Source organism: Diadema setosum, chromosome 3 (genome assembly GCF_964275005.1).
Source record: "Diadema setosum chromosome 3, eeDiaSeto1, whole genome shotgun sequence".
Lineage (NCBI taxonomy): Eukaryota > Metazoa > Echinodermata > Echinoidea > Diadematoida > Diadematidae > Diadema > Diadema setosum.
In genome coordinates, this window is record NC_092687.1 from 39,749,219 (window position 1) to 39,773,196 (window position 23,978).

The 23,978-nt window shown below is 35.9% G+C and overlaps 1 protein-coding gene across 1 annotated transcript in view; it reads left to right on the plus strand.

Annotated features, from left to right (window-relative positions):
• The first annotated feature begins 869 nt into the window (after positions 1–869).
• The window catches only part of LOC140246853 (C-type mannose receptor 2-like), a 39,500-nt gene continuing 16,391 nt past the window's right edge, over positions 870–23,978 (plus strand). The window contains exons 1-2 of the mRNA XM_072326180.1: positions 870–912; positions 1,539–1,820. Of these exons, the coding sequence (XP_072182281.1) occupies positions 870–912; positions 1,539–1,820 (325 nt within the window). The remainder of the gene's footprint in view (positions 913–1,538; positions 1,821–23,978) is intronic.

Consider the following 23,978-nt stretch of genomic DNA (forward strand, 5'->3'; position numbering starts at 1 on the left):
CACTTTATCCTGATGTAGGTTGCTGTGCAGAAACGACTGAATCTGGAGAACACGTTTGTCAGAACGGGCCACTAGTTCTGGAAAATACATGTCCCGAAATTTTCTCCGACAAGACCGGGGGTTTTGTCCGGTCAACACCTAAATTCATCCCACGTGACCATCCTCTGTATGACGCCATGGTTCCCGAAGAAGCTGCGAGAGGAAAGACCAACTTTCACTGTGCCCATCCCGGTAAGACCTTTTGTGTGTTTGTGTGTGTACTCGTATACATAATTGGTAATGGATCGCAGTGTCGTCAAAAAGTTGATTTATTATAAGCGGACCGTTTTTTTTTTTTAAATTCAAATTAGATTACAAACAAGCATTAGTAGTTATTCTGCACTGTAGTTAGTAAATGCAGTATAAAATGACAAATAAAAACACGTAATCATCGACATCAACCCCTCCACCGCATAAAAAATGAATTGAACGCTCTTCTTTTTTTTTTTATCTCTTCCAGGTGCTCACAAAGACAAATTAGAGCCAATAAACTGATTATTTTTTCTGAAAATTTCTGAATTAGCACATTTAGAATTTTCACGAGAGGTTACTACTTTGTTAAATCACAGTGTGACATAAAAAAATGATTCCTTCAGCAGAGCTACATTGTGCTGGTTGGTGTATTCTACGAACTATTCTTGGCTGATTCGATGTTAATCAGCTTTACCAATTGTCGCCTTTGTAATTGACGTACTGAGCGCGATTAGGACCCTCACAAATCTATTGCAGAAAACGATTTGCTAGACGGAAAAATGACCTCGTGATAAGTATACGTTGTTGTTTATTTATACTCATTTCACCAATAGATTGCGTTCCTAATCCCTGTCTCAATGGAGGGACCTGCTCAGAAACCCTGGAAGAATTCACCTGCAAGTGTCAGACGTCATATGTTGGAAAACGATGTGAAGTGGGTATGTACATATCATAAATAATATCACACACACTCTCTAACACACAAACACACACACACACACACACACACACACACACACATGTATTATGTATTTAACCAGAATTTAACCAGATGATTCATGTATGAGAAACGCACGAACTCGTAAAAAGCAATAGTTTCTGCTCGTTGGGTATCGTTTCCCAGAGGGCGGCTAGGATATAAAGATAAACACTATGATGTCATTGAATAAAAGCGTTTGCATATAACTATAAACTAGAATGTTTATTTGTGTTTATTTGAAGAGTTTAAAAGAGATTATTAATGACATCTGTGAATAATTTCTAAGCAGATTTGGCATTTATAGAACATTTTCTAGAATATATTATGTAGAATATTGATTGCCTGCTATAATAGGCCTTTGAATTCGACAACTAATCACTGATTATTAAAAGACATTGCGAAATAAATGCGTATTGTGTATGAATAATGTGTGTAGTGATGGCGCGAGTGTGCGATCTTCCATCTCTGTTGACTTCCTCCTCCTCCTTCTCTCTCTCTCTCTTTCCCTCTCTTTCTCTCTTTCTCTGTCGCCTTCTTTGTGATGCAGACGCAGTTTGCCCGGGTTCTCCGTCGTCCACGGACTCCTGCTATTTCTTCAGCACACAGGACCCCAAGTCCTGGGAGAAGGCGCGGGATAGTTGTGAGGAACTGGGAGGGTATCTGGTTGCTATAGAAACGCCAAGTGAGCTTTCAACCATCCAAAACGAAGTTTTCATCTCTCACTACGGACTACAGAATTCCTTCAATGTGTGGACGGGGCTGAACGACCTATATTCTGAAGGAGTGTATGCGTGGACGCGAGCCGGTGGCACCCTATCCCTGTCGAGTGGTATGTGGATGGCGGGTCAGCCAAGCCCAAACACTGCGGAAACGCAAGATTGTGTTGCTTTGAAAGATTATGAACTAAGAGATACTCGTTGCTCCTATGAATTGAGTTACATCTGCGAATTCAATCCATCGGCCTGAAAGGTTGACAATGTCATAGCAGTAAAGTATGGGGAGCCAAGTATTGCATGATCTCTTTCGTTACGAAATCAGTCATTTCGTCGACGAAAGGACTGGTTTTGTAAGGAAAGGAACCATGCGACACTTGGCGCTCCATAGTAATGACTGGTATTTGAGATTCCTCTTTAAATCTATTACAATTATCGCTGCTCTTTCGTCCTCTCTCTTCTCCTTGTTCTTGATACTTTTTGTTTCTTTTTAATTGTTACTTTTTGTTCTAAAACCTAAAACAAGAACAGCAACGACTAGATTCGAGAATTTGTCATGACTAACAAATTAGGTGATCCGATAGTATGTAACTTGCAAACACATGTAACTTGCAGACTATATAGACGAAAACGACAAGAGTTCCTGCGTGTCTGAACTTAGTAATATTCTATGTCTATTTGCTCTGTTCAAATAAGAGGTCTTAGGATATGGAGGAGGTGAAACGCCATAGAATTTGAAGGATAAGTTTGGATTTTCAGAAGAAGGACTCGAGTACGAATCCCTGCAGGTACATCTATCACCCTCCAGACGAGATGTTTGCCTACCATTTTTCTCTTGAATCGAGTGTAATGACGTTACCTGACAAAGCTCTGGAAGGAATAGTGGTATATAGGACCTTTCTGTGGACTACTGATGGATCTGGGTGAGAGAAAGACTTTGGATAAATGCCATTTATATGTTTTTATCAACATCTTCATGATTATTAGCAATCATTTCTCTCTGTATTGTATTGCGCTTAGAAACACTGCATTAAGCGCATTACAAATGTAATATATTAGTATCATTATTATTGCAATTGTTATATTCATAAAAAGTCTTTTTGTGTGTGTCGTGTATCTGCAACTGTTTACGTGCCAAGGGGATAACAAAAAGTTTAGGCACGCGGGTTGTATGTCATAATGTTATGTTAAACATAAATACATCAACGAATGAATGCGGGGCACAATGTAAAATATTGTCGAAATTGAACAAATTAGCGCTATAGTGAAACCAATTGCTCTTTAAAACGTTACAAAAACTCAAAACTCACACGAAACTCTCGTGCATTGATATCGCTTGCGTACTTCGTCCAATCCTGTGGATGCGATTAATATAGGCTGCTACACTGATGACAATTTTTATGATCATGCAGAAAGTAATCACTGATTGGTGTTTGAACAATTAACATTTCTATCCCTTACTTCATTTCATCACTGCTGGAAAGACTTTGGTTTTTTAGTCATCATTAACCTAGCAAGGTTGTTGTTGTTATTGATATTATTATGATAATCATCATTCACTATGTCGATGAAGAAGAATGCGGATATGGCAAAAAAAAAAAAAGACTGGAGCATTAAGAAGACAACAGTAGATTGCTACTCAAATTAACAGTTAGTCCTATTGCTTTTAGAAAAGTCGTCCTAATATCACCATATTGACAGAGTGCCATTATACACTGATGTAAATGGATATGTACTATTCAGTGTTTTAGAAGACGCCATGATAAGCAAGCGAGCAATTTAAGGCGTACCTCATGATCATGAGCTTACATGGGCTTACCCATTCTTTTTTGATCATGGTTGCTACTAAAAGCACTTATTAGTGGATGTTTATTTAATGTAGGACAATTTGATTATATTAGTCTGTTGCAGGGGAAAGTCGACAGAAAAACAAATCAAAACAAAATAAGCCCTTGTGTACACAGTCTGTTATTATTATGTACTGTTCCATGATTGTATGATTACGTGGCTGATAATTGACTGTTAAACGAAGGAGTTTCGTATTTGCTCTGAAGATGAACTACACTCTGTGTAAGAGGTGCCTGCTGCTGTATCTTATACATAGGGATCAAGCCTTCGCAAGCACAACGAGGCCCCTAGTTTAGCGTGTCGTGTGCAAATTTTGTATCAGGGCATGCTCAAATTCAAGATTCAAGATTCAATCATTTATTGTCTGATTTAAAAAAATACAGAAAATCTTCCTCCACTGGCAAGATAACAGAGCATAACACGACAAGAATAACAAACAGATCACATATAAATGCACATGCACATATAAATACATGATAATCAATTAACAATTCGACACATCACCAAACGGTACATTGTAACTAATTAGACTGAAATACTAGTGAAATGAAAAGGTATGTTTGAGACTATAACAATAAGATATCAAAATATACTATTGACGAATTGAATCTTTCCAACATGCTAACGTCTGACTATGACAAATATAATCATTATATCAAAAATGCAAAGTCATAAATACAAAATTGCACAGGCCCTAATATGTTGTTGGGAGTGAAACATGTGTGATGTACACAGTGTACATTATACAGAACCCAGGGATCACGTGTCACATGTGTGCCCAAGAAGAGTAGGAATAAGAAGAAAAGAATAGAAGTGGAAAGGATGGAAAGAGTTCCAGAGAACAGCTGCCTCTATGGGCACACATTGTAATACAGTGTTGTTACGCAAATATGCATGCACACGTATGCGAAAACATTCCGTGGTCATTCCAATAAAATAGCATAGGAGAGTGCAACAATGAATGCTGCATAATGCAAAAGTAAATCACAGTCCATGTGTGCCCAGGAAGCAAAATAGAAAAGATAGAGGGAAGGGAGCAGAAGATAGACGGGAGGGGGAGGGATTTCCAGGAAAAGCTGCCTCTGTGGGCACACATACAATGTGATATGCCTTACATAAATACATATATCAAGATTCCAATTAGTCAATTCACAAAGGGCTGTAAGTAACTTGCGTAATGAGACATCTCTATAAAAGCACATAGAATTGCACGCTTATATATACACATATACATGGTGAGCTGTCTTGAAAACCTGTCAATACAACAGTGTTGTCCTATAATAATAATAATATTGCATTATTTTCACTCAATAAGTGCCCAGAAAAGGCATAAACCATGAAGAAAAGAAAAGAGCACAGGATCCGAGGGAAAGAAGAGAAATGGGGGAAAGGGAAGAAAGGAGTAGTCCTCTCAAGAGAGATGTTTATCAAAACTCACAAAGAATGCAGCATACAGTGTACATGCAGTTGAAATGCATGAATGAATAACATTATAATGTCATTCACGAAACAGCCTTATAATTCAACAATGAAAAACATTGTGTAGGGAAAATCCGAAAAACCTCCCGTCCTGGGGAAAATGAGAAAATGTTCTCGGCCAAAATAGCGTTCGTCCCGATTTTGGGGCACGATTGAGCAGCCAGCCAATCAGCGATTTTGTTGGTACAGCTCCGTCCACATGGAAACGCAAAACTGCTTTGATGGACATGTGGAGGGGAGTCACAGCTGATTGCTTCCGCGTTCTCTCGGTCTTCCCGCCGTGTAGGGAAAATGCCCTTCAATTCACACAACAGGACACATCATGTTTTCAGTGCCATTAGCTTGTCATCATTATCCTCATATACAAAGATATATATATATATATATATATATATATATATATATATATATATATGAAGGGTTTGTTTGCAAAAACCGATAAGTCCATTTTTGAAGATTTTGAAGTACGATCACTGTCATAAAGGACAAAATAATACCTTTTAAATGATGTATTGGTCACTACATATAAAGGTATATTTTTGAAGTTATGGTCAAAAGAAGCAAAAATTTTCTTATTATTCTCTTTATTTTTCTTGACCTTTAATCGCAAATATCTCCATTTGGCAAATATGGACTTATCGGTTTTTGCAAACAAACTCTTCATATATATATATATATATATATATATAATATATGAGGATTAAAAACATTCATATGTATGTATATATATATATATATATATATATATATATATATATATAATATAAAGGGTTTGTTTGCAAAAACCGATAGGTCCATTTTTGAAGATTTTGAAGTAAGATCTCTGTCATAAAGTACAAAATAATACCTTTTAAATGATATATTGGTCACTACTAAAGGTATATTTTTTAAGTTATGGTCAAAAGTAGCAAAAATTTTCATATTATTCTCTTTCTTTTTCTTGAACTTTAATCGCAAATATCTCCATTTGGCAAATATGGACTTATCGGTTTGGCAAACAAATTCTTCATATATATATATATATATATATATATATATATATACATACATATATATGTAAATATATATTTCTTAATACGTAGGCCTACTATAATTCAGTGTGAATGAAAGTGTCTGCCTTTCAAGGCCTATACTGGTGAGAAATCATTAGTTTTATTGAAGTGGTGGACCAGGCTTGATTGGAATGTTCACGAAGCATGATAAGTGCATGGTAAGAGAAGGTCGATCCTTGCCGTATGATTCGAAAGCTATATTTAGTTTTAAACTAATGATGCCTAATAGTCATCATTAAATGCACACACACACACACACACACACACACACACACACACACACAGACACACACACTCACACAAAGACATAATTGTCACGCTATCTGCCGGCGCCATATGATAATCAATTCATTTCTTCGTCGGTGCGGGGTAATATTAGGGAGTTTTCGCTACATGACCGGAAGACCGTGAATACGCGGAAGCAATCAACTGTGACAATCCCGTGTTCGCTGTCCTGTGCAGGACGGAAACGTGGGGACAAGATCGCTGATTGGCTGGCTGGCTGGCTGGCTTCAATCCTACCCAGCATCGGAACCGAACACTATTTTGTTTGAGTACCGTACTCGTTTTAACCAGGACGGGATGTTTCTCGGATTTGATCATGCGCAGAAGGAAATTTGCACACGGCATGCTCAACTCCGGAACCGAAAACGCGCTATTTTGGAAGCTAGTTGGCAGCAAAGAACTTATTCCAAAAGAGCTGTGTGGTCAATGCGGCTTTGCCATGCATGGTAGTTTGCCATAGCACTTGCCACAGCTCCGTGACGCCAACTTTTCTTGCGTTAAAACTCAGAAGCAAAAATCACTGAGCTGCAGGTGAGGTATTGTTAATTCCTTCTTGTTCTATAATTTTATTTTTGTCCTTTTCAATTCAGAAACTGGTGGCTACTATCATTTCATTTCATTTCATTTCACACATGCATGTTCACATATATGTTTTTTTTTTTATTTTCATTTCCAATCAAACACAGGTAATACACTTTGACATGATTACATACATTGGAACATAATAATACACATTGGTTCTTAAAAGAACTTCATGGAAATGAAAATTGAGGGGCTGCTAAAAAGCGAACTTGTAGATTGCAGTCCCCTCACTTGCTTTACATTACTACAATACATTAATTATATATGACTTAAATAACACAATACAACGATACAATTAATGTACCGTACAAGCTAATCATTGAAAGTATACAGTTTTCATTCAATCGAATCGGATGGTTACATGAAGTATACGCCTTCACATGTATACACATACACATGCACATACACATACACATACACATACACATACACATACACACACATACACACACACACACACACACACACATATATACGCATACACACGCACGTACACACATACACATACGCACGTACACACACATGTTTGCATCCACATACATTGTGCACACACAGAAGAGGGCAGGGAAAGAGAGAGAGAGAGGGAGGGAGAGAGGGAGGAGTAGAGAGAGCGAAGGGCAGGTCAGCATTCTCGATGCAGGGTGAAGAAAAAAGAACAACAATGAAAATCATTTGCTTGAGAATGGTCTCATATTCAAGTAATGTGCAGTTTAATGTGTCCAGGTTAGCATGCCTGTACAGTGACGGGACATTAAACTGCACTAAACTTGAACATGAGACCGTTCTGAAGCGAATAATTTTTACACAACAATAGATATATAATGTACTCTTAAATGAATTCCACAAGGATTGGAACAATCATCCCCCAGCATTCCCACTGATTCCCACTGATCAGTTACTACCCATCCCCTTTAAAGTATGTACATTATGTCTACATGATGTTTGTTGTAATATGCAATATGTGATACTTCATCACAAAACCACACACAAAAACAATTTAGTGTCGCCATACGGGGTTTTAGTAAGGGACAGATTCCAAAGAACAGTACAAAAGTTTCAAAATAATATATAACTCAACACGGCTGTATGCCTTCTTAACCTGTGGACATAATGGAAAGATATACACATTGTGGAAAATGTTTATTGAGAAGAGGCTCTGAAGTTTTGGGTCTATTCACGTACTTAATCTCGTACTCTACTTGCAATGATAGAAAAAAAAATGATGTAAAACTGCATAGCAACTGAAATGTGGGATAGATTAAGCTGAAAATTTTCACATTCTATGAGCCTAATGTATCAATGACCAATGCTAACTTTTAAAGCATAATAGCTTTATTCTTTTTCCCAAAAATTATCAGAGTTAAAAGGAAAGAGTTGGAAAGGGTTTTTTGAAGAAATAAAACTTGGTCTCGAAGACATACTTAGTCACATTATTTACCCCAAAAAAAAGTGTTTTAAGCAAACTGCAAAAAGAAACTCAATTTCCTAATTGTTCTACGATACTAATCGTTCGACCTATGTAGAAAAAGAATTGATTTCTAAGGAAATATGTATATAAAAAAAAAACAACGACTGGTTTAACACACTTTACCTATTTATCATCATCCCTTGAATTTTGGGCGTGCAACTTTGTTGTAGTTGATTAGTCTCATTATGCAAGTTAGGTATGAAATTAAGGATGTTGATGACAAATTCCCTCTAAAAAGACGTGCACTTTTTTTTTTCATTTCAACATGCGATTCTGTATCAGCAAATATTAAAAATACGCACTAGATGTGGCCTAAGGTGCATGTACATTAAGATTAATCAAGAGTTACAGGATGAGGCATAGAAACTCTCCTCCTGTGCTGGATACCGAGGGATTGGCAAAATTCACTGACATGCACGCGATCTAAAAGTAGGTAGATCGCCTGGGTGTAATACATTCTCAAATAATGCATTTCCAACTTCCTATATCCAATAGTCTTATTATATCCAATATCTACTCTACTCTAGGTACATGTACATGTGTTTTTATTTCATCTATCAACTCATGGAATATCATTTAGACATGAAAGCTCCCAAATACTGAGCGAAATGTAGATAAAAAATCTATATGCAAAATTACAAAAGTATGTTTCAGTTGTTTTATGAAAAAATAAACTTGAAAACAAATTTTAAGCCGTTCCTTCAGCAATTTTTTTGAGTGTCTTATACCCCCAAACGAGATTTTTTTCCCCCGTTGACAGAAAACAGGCAGGCTGGTAATCTACCTGAACGAAAGCAGTCAAGCTGCTGCGGTACATGTATCCCTTTCCACGGTCGACTACATGTGCCATCGAACAATGAAAATATCAATCGAGTGGAAGGTATCAATAGAGCGTGCGCTGATGGGCTCACGGACTCTTTTGTTCTATACAAAACCGGGTACTTGAAGGAGATGACTGAGGTCAGCGAACACGAAAATCTACTCGAGCTCAGCTTCGATCTCTATGTACATGGTCATACGAGTTTTATAGCACAGCAGGCGCAAACTAAATCAGAAAAAGGGTAATAATACTGTGATATACACATTTTTTTCCAACAGAAAGGGAATATATGATGACAGAATGAACTCTTATCTTTTCATCGAACCAATTTTTCTGTCATTTCAACACAAAGAAACATGAATTTAGGCCACGGAAGTACGGATTCTTATGTTCATCTTGGGAACCTGGTATACTAGGTTCCCGTATATCAGTTGCTCCCATAGGAACGTGGTATACCAGCTCCCGTAAGGAACGGGTTAATAAAGACTAGAGAAAACAACAATACAGACAGGGGCTCACCACTAATATCGCTAAGTGGCTCACTATGGATCAATGTATAATCATCGTCATGCCCATTTAATTATCTCGTGAATAAAAAAAAGTATTATAATTAGGGCAATACACTATCATTACATAGGGCTTCATACTTTTTTTTTTAAGATTTATCGTTTTTTTTTTTTATTCTTTGGTACAATTTACCCCCTTTCATTTGTATGTGAACAGAGTCAATACAGAAATTGCTTCTGCATTGTCACCCAGAGACCGAGAGTAGCTTAATATCCGAGATGCAGGTTTTTAAACGACTTTCTTTCGAAGTGGTTATGAGGAATCTTGCAAGCGCAATACAGGTGTCTATTTCGTTATGATCTTAAGTATTTTATTTGTTTCTCTTGCTCTTTTTTGCTCTCTTTTACACTTGTATTCTTTAATTATGACACCATGTCCAGTCTTATGTTCAATCTATGAAATCAAATCAAATCAATTTCCTCGCATTTCAAAGAGTTGAGTCTGTTAGTTTGTAACTTTGACACAAAATTGAGATGAAGGCAAGCCTAAACAAATGGAAACTTGGAAACAACTGTACCATTGGCACATGTTTTCTTTAAATTCACAAACATGGAAATTATTAGTATTATTATTATTGTTATTGTTATTATTATCATTATTGTGATTATCATTTTTGTTATAACTTTTATCATAACCATTATTATTCATTTGGCATTTCGACATAGAGTACAAATAAAACGTCACATTTTTGTCACGTTTACTTTATCATCACAATATGCCTGTTTGCTGTCAAATTGACGAGAGGTAAACGTCTCAGAGATATTGATGTTGTAGAATACTAATTAAACAGTGGACAACAAAAAAGCGCACTGATGCTTTTAAAAAAGAGTAATATTTGTAAGTAGCAGTGTGGTTTCATTACCTCTAGCTTGGTAGAGCAAACGTGGCATCTCCCTCATGTCGCTTGAATTGTCTCCGTTGACGCCAAAGTTTATCGAGTGATAACTGTGAACCAGGAATTACTAATTGACAGGTATAATCTTGTGCATTGCTTCTTGTGTTCTTGTTTTAATCATATTCTTTTTTTTTTTACGTAGAGATGTTGCTTGTTGACAGTCTTTGTTTGCCGTTTTCATCGTGTCCTCCCTGTCGTGAACTACCTGTAAGCACTACAATGTGAACGTCATTCATGTGTTGTGCTTTAATTACCTTTAGACATTAACCGGGGGCAGGATTATTTTGCCATTGTAGAAAATGTCATGAATGTAATTTATACGTACATTCAGAGAGAAGGCAGCATAAGTCACTTGTTATTATATTTTTAAGGTTTAGTACAGTATTTCTGATTGTCTTATATTTGGAATGTTAAAGGGATTGTATAATATTGGTGGACATGAGAATTGGACTTTTAAATTTTTGTGAGATACCAAGAAATCACTTATGGAATGGTAGAGGGCATACAATTCTAAGAGGTATTCAAAGTTAATTTGATGAAAATCGGTTTGGAAAGGCTGGACATTAAAAAAAAAAAAAAAAGTGATTGTAATAAAAGGTGGGTCCCACATATGATTCTTTTATTACAATCACTCTGTTTTAGATATTTTAGCCATTTAAAAGCCAATTTCATCAAATAAAAGTTTAATTCCTTTTGGAATTACATGTTCTTTCAGATTTCATAAGCGGTTTCTCAATGTCTCACCAAAAATGTTAGAAACATGAAGTTAAGTCAAAAATATATATATATATATACGACCCCTTTAAAACAATACAACAACACTATGAAGATGACGACTTGTCGAGCTCCAACAGTACAGATTTTGCATCATGACAATACTGGTCCATGTTTCCAAGCCAAGTGGTGAAATTCTTATTTTCATAGACAATGTATGTTGGATATTTAATAAACAGACCAAGAATATAATAATCTTTGATTGTGATAATTATACCCGCCAAAGAGCGCGCGCGCAATTTTAGCAATTAACACTCTCAGTCAGGTTCACAGGAATAGTCCATGGGCCAGGCCAGATATTGGTACCATATGAGGTGGCAAAACCTTTTTGGTGTCATTTTGTTTGTCGGGCATAGATATGCTTATCAACCTATGATAGCATTTCCAAATGAGTAGCTTAGTCCTAATAAATGAACTTTTAACCCGTTTGGTTTCGCTGTTATATCCCTTTACTTCTGAATCGAAACTAACCGCTATAGAAAGAAGAGCACTGTCTTCAGTATGTCCACAGGTGTTGTGTTGTAAACGCGGTGCGCTTAGTCTTTATTCAAGGCAGCGAAGGGAATATCCAAGGGTTATGATGTCCACAGCGCTTAGTCTTTATTCAAGACGGCGAAGGGAATATCCAAAGCTAATGATACAGTGTATATCCCTTTATCTAAAAAGCAAACAAAAAAAAAAAACAATTCCTAGTGGAAATTTTCAAAGGTCACACTCTGCCTGTCTTTGGTCAAAGAGGGTCAAAAATATTTGGCATTGGTCGGGTTGATGGCTGAAATCTATGACTAAGCTACTACTCTGGAAATGCTATTATACTTTTATAGGAAAATAATATTCCTTAGATATATGCCATTTCAAAATGCACAACTAACTTTAGAACTTCCCACCTCAGGTGGTACCAGTAACCCATTTTTCGGGTCTTGGCCCATGGACTAATTGTGTGACAATTGTTTCCGTGTGTGTGTGTGTGTGTGTGTTTGTCTGATTAACAACAATATCAGTTCTGGTAAACACTGCAAAAAAACAACAACAACAACAACAAAACAAAACAATGTACCGTTATCATATCTAAAGTTACTAATAAAAGGAATTATCTATACTGTTTTTATACTACCCTCTCAACAAATACATCAGTTTTAAACAAAAATCACTCTGCTCATTCACAATAGTATTTATTATTACGTATTGTAGTGTACCGGTTCATTGTTTGATGGAAATAAAGCTACATTGGCGTGGCATTAGTGTTTTCACCTCAGCGTTTTCACCGAAAAATGATGAATAATAAAAAATACGGCAAAATCCACGAGGAATTGGTTTTTTGTTTGTTTTTTAGATAAAGGGATATACACTGTATCATAGGCTTTGGATATTCCCTTCGCCGTCTTGAATAAAGACTAAACGCACCGCGTTTAGCTCTGGACAGCATCACCCTTTGGATATTCCCTTCGCCGCCTTGAATAAATACTAAACGCACCGCGTTTACAACAGAACACCTGTGGAAATACCATGAGCTCCATGGACATACAGAAAGAAGACCGTGCTCTTGTTTCTATAGCGGTTAGCCTCGATTCAGAAGTATAGGGATATAAAAACGAGACCAAATTGGTTAAAAATTCATTTATTAGGACTAAGCTACTCATTTGGAAATGCTATCATAGCTTGATAAGCATATCTATGCCCAACAAACAAAATGACACCAAAAAGGTATTGCCACCTGAGATGGTACCAATAACCTGTAGCCTCTTGGCCCATGGACTAGAAGGGTAAAATGTCTAAGTGGTGTAATGTGGTTTCATCTCCTCATGCTTGGTAGAGCACACGTGACGTCTCCTTCATGTCGCTGGGATTGTCTTCGCCGACGCCAAATTTTATCGAGTAATAACTGTGAACCAGGACTTACTAATTGACAGGTACGTTCTTGTGCATTGCTTCTTGTGCTCTCGTTTTAATCCTATTCTTTTAAACTGTAATGAATTACCTGTAAGCACTATTATATCCACATAAATGCATTGTGCTTTAATAACCTTTAAATATCCACTTGAAGCAGATTGATTTTGATATTGCAGAAAATGTTATGAATGTCATTTGTATGTATATACAGAGAGAAACAAACATTAGTCACCATTTTAAAGCCAATTTCATTAAAAAAAAAATCTTTTTAAATGCCATTGACACAGCATGGTCCCACTTCCATGTATTTCATCCTTCGCTTGTACACTTGATGTCACGTCAAACGTTCAGTGAAAATTGTAGGAGTAACCATTATTCTATAACACTGCTACATAAGTTTATCAAAACAAAAAAATAGCATAGCAGCAAAATTATACCTCCTTCAAACTTCTTTTTTGGCAGGGTATAAATACTAATGACCAATATAACAGGTGTACGTTGTTCTTATGAATGAATGAATGTTATGAATGTCAATTTATTCAAAAGCCAAACATAAATAACAAGATAATACAAATCGCTGATACAAAATTTTGCATGGTTTTTAGGACCCGAAAGAAGCAAGGCTTGTGAGTGGGGCCCTATGCAAGGTACAAATAAGTTGGGACTCAGCAGCCCAACGGCCAACCGCCAATAATGTAAAGTGACATTCCCCATCATAATAATCAGTTGAGAGAACATTCAGATCAGTCACTGAAACCACCGACAGCAGACCAAGGTACCACGTAAGTTCACACACTAACTCTACAACATGGCAAGCATATATCAGAACAATCATATGTATATACAATGGCAACAGATAATCCTACATAAAAAGGGAGACCAGAAACACACTAAACATACACACACACCCACACCCTCACACCCCCATACACAACCACACCACACAGAGCACTCAAAACTAAAGTAGGCTGGCCAATCTACATAACATCAAACAAATGTTTAACATGTAGTTTAACAAATTCATTTCAAATTGTCTAATAGATATTTTTCACACTGAACTTTGAACCTAGAAAATGTTGTACTGTTCCTAATGTCAACAGGTAGTTGGTTCCACTCTTTAATACAAGTGGTTCGGAAAGAATTCAAGGAAACAGTAGTCCTTACATGAGGACGATGGAAGAGGTTTCTTTGACCTGTGTTGTAATTATGAATCCGTGAGTTAAGGGCAAATAATTCTTTTTAACTGGCAAAATTGTGGACAAGACTGAAGTTTAAACACAAAAACCAAACAATGAAACGATACTAATTCATCAATTGGTAGTAACTTTAAAGTGACGTGGTTACTATTATTATTAGCCATCTGCAATTTGGGTGTGACATGATGTATGTTAATTGCAAATGGTATTTTTTGTTTGATTTTATTTCAATCCACAAAAAAGATAAAATATTAGTCCTGAAAAAGTGCTATATACGAGAATTCGTGGCTCCTTGTCTTTTGTTCGAGATGCGTCGACTTAAGAACAGTACAAGACGTGAACATGATGAATAATAGTGCGTGCGCTTGAAAGAGAACGTTGGTTTATCCCCCGTTTGCAATAATAACTACTAGCTAGTAAGTTTGTAAAATCTAAATAAATCTATTAAGTACATGTTTTACTAAACATTTCAAACTACTACGAGGGTATACCTCCAGTGTATTATTACGGTCAAGATAGGAACACTGGGGATTTCATATAAAGTGGCATTAATACACCCATTAGTAACTGAGGGATACTGAGACGAAAATCCCATTTGGCAAACTACCAGACCAGGATGCAGGTGTCATTCCAGTTCTTTGATGACCTTGATAACGACTAAATAAAAACTTTGAAAATATCAATGAAGCATAAGAGCAGAGTGACAGGTAGAGCCCATCACTTCTCGCTTGATTGCTTTATGGGTTGATAAAAAAGTGATACAGTCTGCGGCAATTAATAGTAATGCATGTTCATTACTTTCTTAGCAGGTTTTTTTTTTTTTTTTGGTTTCACTTTTAATCTCATTCACTCTAAGCATACATGAAAAAAACATCTCTTTTGGTGTTTCGCGCACTGAAAGCAATTTTTCTTGAGTGCTTATTTCTAACGTAGCAAACACTCAATCTAATTTCCCTCTTTCGGTTGTACGTAGCGTGCAGTCCGTTCTTCTCTCCCTTATTATTCAGTGTCTACACTTGTCAAGGACATAACAGTTTCCAAGAGGCAGGAATTAGACGACCTCCCTCTGAAACGGTTTTATGCTTACCTTCCAAATTGAATACGTCTCCCTGACATGTTCTTCTTCTTTTTTTTTTCTCCTTGGGGTTGTTCCTTCTGTATTTGTTTGTTTGTTTTCCTTTTGTGGAAATAGATTTATTTTAGATTTTCGCACATCCATCACTAATTTCCCTCATAATATCTTCAGATTTCCGAGTTCAAGGCGAGTACATCGAACTTTTTTTTTTTTTTTTTTTTACACGTCAAGACAATAAGCGGGTATGCTTGGAAAAGGTGTTTTACTCACGATATGCCTCATTTCATATTTTGTGTTAGTTTATAATAAACTGTATATTTATATAAATGGTATATTTATGGATCTGAGCAAGGCATTCGATACTCTTGACCACAAAATATTATGTAAGCTACGACATTACGGGGTTCGGGGCACTGCACTTACATCGTTTGAAAACTATTTGTTATGTAGAAAACAATTTGTTTCCTTTGATTCAGTATCCTCCAATACATTACCTGTAACATATGGAGTCCCCCAGGGTTCAATCTCAGGTCCGTTATTGTTTCTAATCTACATTAATGATATTTCAAACGCATCATCTATGTTACAGTATATATTATTCGCTGATGATACAAATGTGTTTTACTCACATACTGACCTAAACCACCTAGTTACTACTTTGAACAATGAATTACCGAAATTATCTACACAGTTTAAAAGTACTGGCACTCAATTTAAGCAAAACTAATTTCATTCATTTTAAATGCATAAAAGCTGATTTACCAGAATATGAATTGTATAATGATGGTACATCTCTTGAAAAGAAAACACTTAATAAATTTCTCGGTGTGTATATAGATGAAAACGTAAAATGGGATGATCATGTAAAACACATTATTTTGCCTGTATCCCGAAATGTTGGCCTGTTAACTAAGCTTCATTATTTTTTACCAACTCGTGTATTGTTTACCCTGTATAATGCTTTGATCCTGCCATATATATCGCATTGCAACATTATTTGGGCAACACACAAATGTAACACAGACCGTATACTTCTCCTGCAGAAAAAAGCAATTCGAGTGTGCAGTCGAGCACGCTCTCGAGATCACACCGATCCATTTTTTCCAGCTTAAATCCCTGAACAGACAAATGACATAAACTTTCTCCAAAAGCTGTATTTATGTTTTGCCTCAAGTCAAACCTCTTGCCTCCAATATTTAACAGAATATTTCCGTCAAATTCAGAGATTCACTTTTATCCCACCAGATAATCCACAAATTTGCATTTATTCAACCCAAAAACCGCGCTCGCGCATCATTCTATCAGACACTCCGGCCCTGACACTTGGAATTCCCTTCCCACCGAAATTAAAAACATGACCACTATGTATTCATTTAAGAAGGCTGTAAAACTTCTCACCTCCTTTAAGCAGCTAGTATTCACCAGGATAACATTTTGATTTTTTTTATTGTATTATAATCAAATGTATATGAACATGTACGTGGTACATTACGCGTGTATGTGTGCATACATATGAAGATTTTGTTTGCAAAAACCGATAAGTCCATATTTGCCAAATGGAGCTACTTGAGATTAAAGGTAAAGAAAAGTAAAGAGAATAATGAGATTTTTTTTTTTGTTGCTTCTTTTGACCATAACTTCAGAAGTGTATTATTTTGTACTTTATGACAGAGACCGTACTTCAAAATCTTCAAAAATGGACTTATCGGTTTTTGCAAACAAACTCTTCATATCCATATATATGTTATAGATATGGGTATGTATGTGTATGTATAGGATAGGTACATATGTATAATAGATGTATATATGAGCATGTATAATTATGTGCGTATGTATACCATGTGCCTTACCAATACTGTGCACATTTAACCATATATATTTTGTTATTTCATGTCAGATAACCTCATGTAGAATACTTTGTATTCATTCATTACTATTTTTGTAGTGCATATTCGGTCATTACTACGGCAAAGGCAACACTTCTGAACGTGTTAACTTTTATATTATTATCATGTTATATTTTTTATCATTACTATCATTGTAAAGTAGTTGGAGTGGTACACATACACTCTGTAATTTTCCCTTTTCCCCCTACAGTTAATAACTCTTCCCTATCTCTCTCCCTCTCTCCCTTATTCTATCTAGAGTGTAAGCTTGAGCATTATGGTATTCGAGGGGTAGCTCTAGCTTGGTTTAAAGATTACTTGCAAAATAGACAGCAATGTGTAACGGTAAATGGAGTTAAATCACAGTCGAGGCAAGTAACATGTGGTGTTCCACAGGGCTCAGTCCTAGGCCCTTTATTGTTCCTTATTTATATTAATGACATTATCAATTCATCTAGCTTGTTTACTTATTCGCTTTTTGCAGATGACACTTGCTTACTTGCCCACCACAACTATTTGTTACCCTTAATAAACTCTGTAAATGATGAAATTGGTAATATATTTGAATGGTTTTGTTGTAATAAACTATTATTGAATACTAGCAAATCTCAATATGTTGTATTTAGATTAAGAGGGAAAAGAATCCAAAATGACATTGTTCCACTGGTTATAGGCGGTAACCAGATTGATCGAAGCCAAAATGTACGATTCCTAGGCGTTATAGTCGATGAATATTTATCGTGGAAAGACCACGTCAGTTACGTCTGTACTAAAGTTTCTCGTAGTGTTGGTATCATATCCAAGTTACGTCTCTATTTACCAAAAGAAACCTTAATTACTCTGTATAATGCCATAGTTATGCCTCATTTAATATACTGTAATGTAGCTTGGGGAAATACTTATAAGACTCATATAGATAAGTTGATTGTTCTTCAGAAAAAAGCTGTAAGGTATATTTCAAATTCAAACTATAGAAGTCCAAGTTTGCCATTGTTGATTTAACTTCATATTTTGCCATTTGAAAAATTAGTTATCTTGAGTTGCTTGATTTTTATGTTTAAGACACAAGGTGATCCGAAATCTTTCATGAAGGATGCGTTTGTGTTAAATTCTGCCGTTCATGCTTATAATACGCGTAAAAGTAATCTCATTCATCAACCCTTTGCAAGAACTCAAACTGCCCAAAATTCATTTGTATATGTTTGTATTAGAGAATGGAATAATTAACCATTGAGAATTAGGTCAGCCTCATCACTATCCAACTTTAAACGTACATGTCGCATCTATCTTGAGGGAAATTTGTAAAACAAGAATTGATCAGGGAAGCTGAATTTAAAAGTATAGTAAAATAGAAAGTATCTTTCTGCAATTTCATGTGAATTATATGTATGTGCATGAGCGTTTTTGTGACACGTGTTTGTGTGATTGAATGTGTGTGTGTGTGTGTGTGTGTGTGTGTGCTTGTGTTGCATCTGTCCTATGTAAATATGTTACTATTATACTTCTTGTTAATATGTTTAAAACTTTAGTATGTTTTGCTTTGTTTTATATGTTTATCCGGGACCCCTTTTTTTACAAGCTCTGCTTCTTTTGGGGTCCCAAACCATTCATTATTCTTAATGCTGTATCCTTTTGTAAAATGTCAAATGTTTAATGAATTGGTTAAATAAACTTGAAACTTGAAGTAGCTAAGCATAGAGTCTCCATACCGTCAAGTCTCGGCTTATTCTGGAGACCCTTCTGTTTAAGTTCCCTAAGCTGTTTGTATTTGTCTTGTTTTGTACTAAAAAACTATGTGTAGATATACTGTTTGTCATAAATGACTTGTGCATAATCATATCTGATGTAAGGGAATTAAGCAGAAATCAAATCAAATCAAATCAAATCAAATCAAATCAAATCAAATTATACTAACCAGCATTGATTCATTCTTGGATATACACTGTACAGTCGATGTCCCCCCCCCCCAAAAAAAAAAAAAAAAAATCAAATTCGGATTTCTGCATTGGTAATCTTAACATGATTGAACTTTCGGAATGCTACATTGTATTTCAGGGTCTGAAAATAAGACATCTTGCCTACATTTTGCATAAATACCCATTCAATTCGTTTAAGTGGTCACAGAGAAATGTAGATTGCTGTAAAGCATGTCACAGGTCTGTTTCTTCCAAGTGTAGTAATAAGATGGTCTTGGAGTGCATATTTAGTATGTAAACACAATGGACACAACTTGCATGAGAGAGATTCTTGCCATGATCTGCAAAGACTCTCATTTCTCTTGACTACTGAAACAAATGGGATGGGGTTTCCTGTTAGACATTGGTAATACGTTATATAAACACTAAACCCCAAAATAAGTTCCTCCTAAAACAAATGAAGAGTTTGTTTGCAAAAACCGATAAGTCCATATCTGCAAAATGGAGATATTTGCGATTAAAGGTCAAGAAAAATAAAGAGAATAATAAGAAAATTTTTGCTTCTTTTGACCATAACTTCAAAAATATACCTTTATATGTAGTGACCAATATATCATTCAAAAGGTATTATTTTGTACTTTATGACAGAGACCGTACTTCAAAATCTTCAAAAATGGACTTATCGGTTTTTGCAAACAAAGCCTTCAAATTGATGTTATTTCTAAATGTGGAACCGATGGGGCAAATTGAACGCAGAGGCATGCAGCTGTATTTCTTACCTATACCTCCCATGAGATATTCAATAGAGCATACTCTGAAGGCAAAAAGTTCACAAGCTCAATTTCTTAACTCGATTGAATGATATCGGGGAAAAAAATTCGAATTTTCAGCACAAGGAGACTGGCAACATACAACTTATGTGCTTCCATATGACTTGTGGGTAAAATTTCACGGTTGAGTGATCACAGGGGAAAAACTTCCTAAATGGCAGTTTTGACATGTTTCCTGAGATAAATTTTTATCCCACAAGGCCTAATCCATGTTTTGGAAACCTAATTATGATGTTTGCACACAATATATGTCAATTCACGGTTGAATGAGCACATTCAAAAGAAAAAGATTACCACTTTAAAATAGTGCTCTATGTATGGCTTTAATTCCGTGATTTGAAAATCAACTGAATGATTTTTTTTTTCTTAAGAGCAGATGCAAGTGTTGATCAGCATTCCTCTGGTGTTTCTTTCAAAATTTTACTGCTCAATGAGCACGTGGGTCCGGAAATCCCCTTTTATGTCAATGGATTAAAATTCAATAGCTACCTTTGGTTAAGTATTGAAGTATTCTTCTATTCTGATCTTATTCGGATGAAAATCCCACTGTGTTACGCTTCAGTGACCACACAGATGAGCAATTATGCAAATTAAATCCTTGGGACCTTGCTAATGGCTATTGATATGGCGTAAAGATCTTGATTTTTGGTGACATCCTAAAGATCAATTTTGTTATTTCGATTTTTGTATGAAAAGGGGGCATTTACAAGGTATAGAATAAAGATAAATCATTGATTGAGGTAAGGAACATGACTACAAAATAGCAATATGAATGTTAAGCTTGAAATTCCTTTTAAATTGAAATGCAAAGTGAAACAAAATGTCCGTTTGGTTTTATTTTCTGAGGTCATTCAATCATGAAAGGGCCGACAGTAGGTCCTATATCAAACACCTGCTTCCCTATACATGTACACTATGAGAACACATTCTTAATAATGGTGAAAACTGATGATGAAAAACTCATGCTGAAATTAGCACTTATCATTGTATTGACAGCCTGTGTTATTCTACAGTGAAATAGTGGATAGGCCTACATGAACTGGTGTCACCATGAAGCAAGAATTTACCACCATTACAGTACATAGACGCAGTTTCGAATCCTTAGGCCTACAAATTCTTTTGATAGGCGCATTTCTTATGCTCACTGAAGCATAACACAGCGGAAAGTTTATCAAAATGAAATTAGAGTAATTCACCACTAACCATTTTGAAATCAATACAAAACAGGAACTGAATTTAGTCCGTTTATAGGATAAAAAGGGTTTACCAGCCCCACGTGCTTATTGAAGCGTCACGGTGACACGTTGAAGGAAATGCCACAAGATCATGCACATCAGTCTATTACACACTGAAAAAAAAAGTCATTTGATTGATTCAAGTGCACAAAAGTATTATTTAGTGCATAATTTCAATATTATTTTTCGCTTGTTTTATAATGTGCTCATTCAACCATGAATTGGCCAGTATCGTGTCCAAAAGTCGTTTTTAGCTTTCCAAAACATAAATTCCATCGGTTGGAATAAATATACCATGGGAAACATGCCCAAACCGCCATTTTGGCATCAACCGTGAACTTTTGCTCACAAATCATATGGTAAGACAGAAAGCACATAAATTGTACGTTGCATGCCTTCTCACGGTGGAAATCCAGCCATCTTCTTAGATGGGAAATGAAACAAATAAATGAACAAGGTTAGGATGTTGTAGACATACCACGTAGAGAGACAAAAACGTGTCTCCTCGGACCGAGAGCTCGCTTGATTTGCATTGCAGATCAAAGGAACCCATCGTTTGAAAGATGAATGCCACATACTCGTAGGGTTAGAATATGAACGGTTTTCCATGAACATAAACACAAAACCGTCAATTATTGTGGGAAGCGTGGTATTCAAAAGGACAATAACGGTGTCGTGTGATGGAAAGGGGAATTGCAAATAAAATTTACAGCGAACTAGAAGCTGCCATTATAATGCGATGTTCATGACAATCAGGATCTACAGCGGGGAGTACTTCGTGAGTCAGTGTGTATAAACCCATCCAATTCAGGAGGAGTTGATGCAGCATTGACTTTAAATCGCTTTTCAGTACGTATACTGCATTATGTTGTCATCATTGCGCTGACTTCTTCGGACAAAACGGGATTCCTCAGTCGGTATGTACTAACTTTCTAAGTCACGCGGTGTTTTGAATTGAAGAAAAATAATGACGTACATATTATAAGCTACAATGAAAATAATTATTTAGTAACTCAAATTGGGTTACTTAGAATATCAGAAAAGCTATTAAAAGCAATGAACCGTATGCCCATGCAGTAAGAGCATTTGGTTCTTTGTTGAGGTCAATGCTCATCATGAAGTCTCCGCGAATTGTCCATTGTTCTCGTCCTCGTCTTGTAGGCCTACTTCCAATTTATTTGATGGACATTAAAACTTGTCATAGAACCTTTTCTAAAAACACCCCAGTCAGAGATAAAAGATAAAGTACAAGTTTGGTTTATTCAATAAACGTGTTGCAAGTTTATACTAGGTGTTACATAAAACATTTCCCACTTTCGATGCTTAATAGCTCAAAAACTATATATCATATAAAACTATCATTGATATGAGTAATAGCTGAATAGTGTACAATTAGTTGGAGGTGATTTGAATATGAAAATCTATATTAGCTTCATGAAATCCATGATTAATCTCAAAGTTAGGTTCCAGATTTTGGTCAAATTTTAACCCTCTGTACAAAACCTGAACTTTACACAATGTGTACTTACAATGACCCTGAACAATGAACCTGGATACCACCTGTTCAGAGCTCTGCTCCAAGGCTCATGAATGCTTTATCAATTATTCATGATGGATTGCTTGGGCACTGCTAGTCTGAATTCTTAGCACAGGGTGAAATGCATGCACATAAAAAAGTAAGCACATGTTTCCACGTGCTTGCATACACCACATTTCAGAATGAATAAAGACTAGCTGTGATAGTGGAACTTCTCATGAATAGATAGATGGCATTCAAATCCTGATCATTGTCCAGGACCATTGCCTGGATGTCAACTACACACTCCCATACACACCAACTGACTTCTGTGCAAAGTGAAAGTTTTGTACAGTAGAAAGTAGAGCAAAATCTGAAACCTAACTGAAAAATTAATGTTAAATTTAATGAAACTGAATTATGCTGACATTTTGAAATTGCCTCAAACAAATTGTACACTATTCAGCTATTGCTCATATCAATGTCAGTGTTATCTGATATATATATATATATATATATATATATATATATATATATATATTAAACTATTGAGGATCAAAAGTGGGAAATGTTTTTTTCTAACACCCAGTATGCGTAATACATAAATCACAGCCATATTTCTTTGGTGTTTTTATTGCATTTCTGCTAAACGTCATCGGAGCAGGGTATTATTTCAGGAGCAGGAATATGACTACAAAATAATGCCTCTATAAAAAAGGGAGAAAAACAGGATTATAAAAAAACAAGCAAAGAATATAAAACAAAACAAAACAAAACAAAACAAAAAAGTCTGAAGATTTACCTAGTTATAGGCTGGTAAAGCTCACATTAATGTAATAACGTTACTAATCTATACGCCTACTGAAAACGCAATGAACGCCCACTTCTCCTGCACTCCTACAGTAAGATTTTGGTAACCCTTCCTTGATGTCTTATTTTTTCATTTTTTTTCTGTTTGTG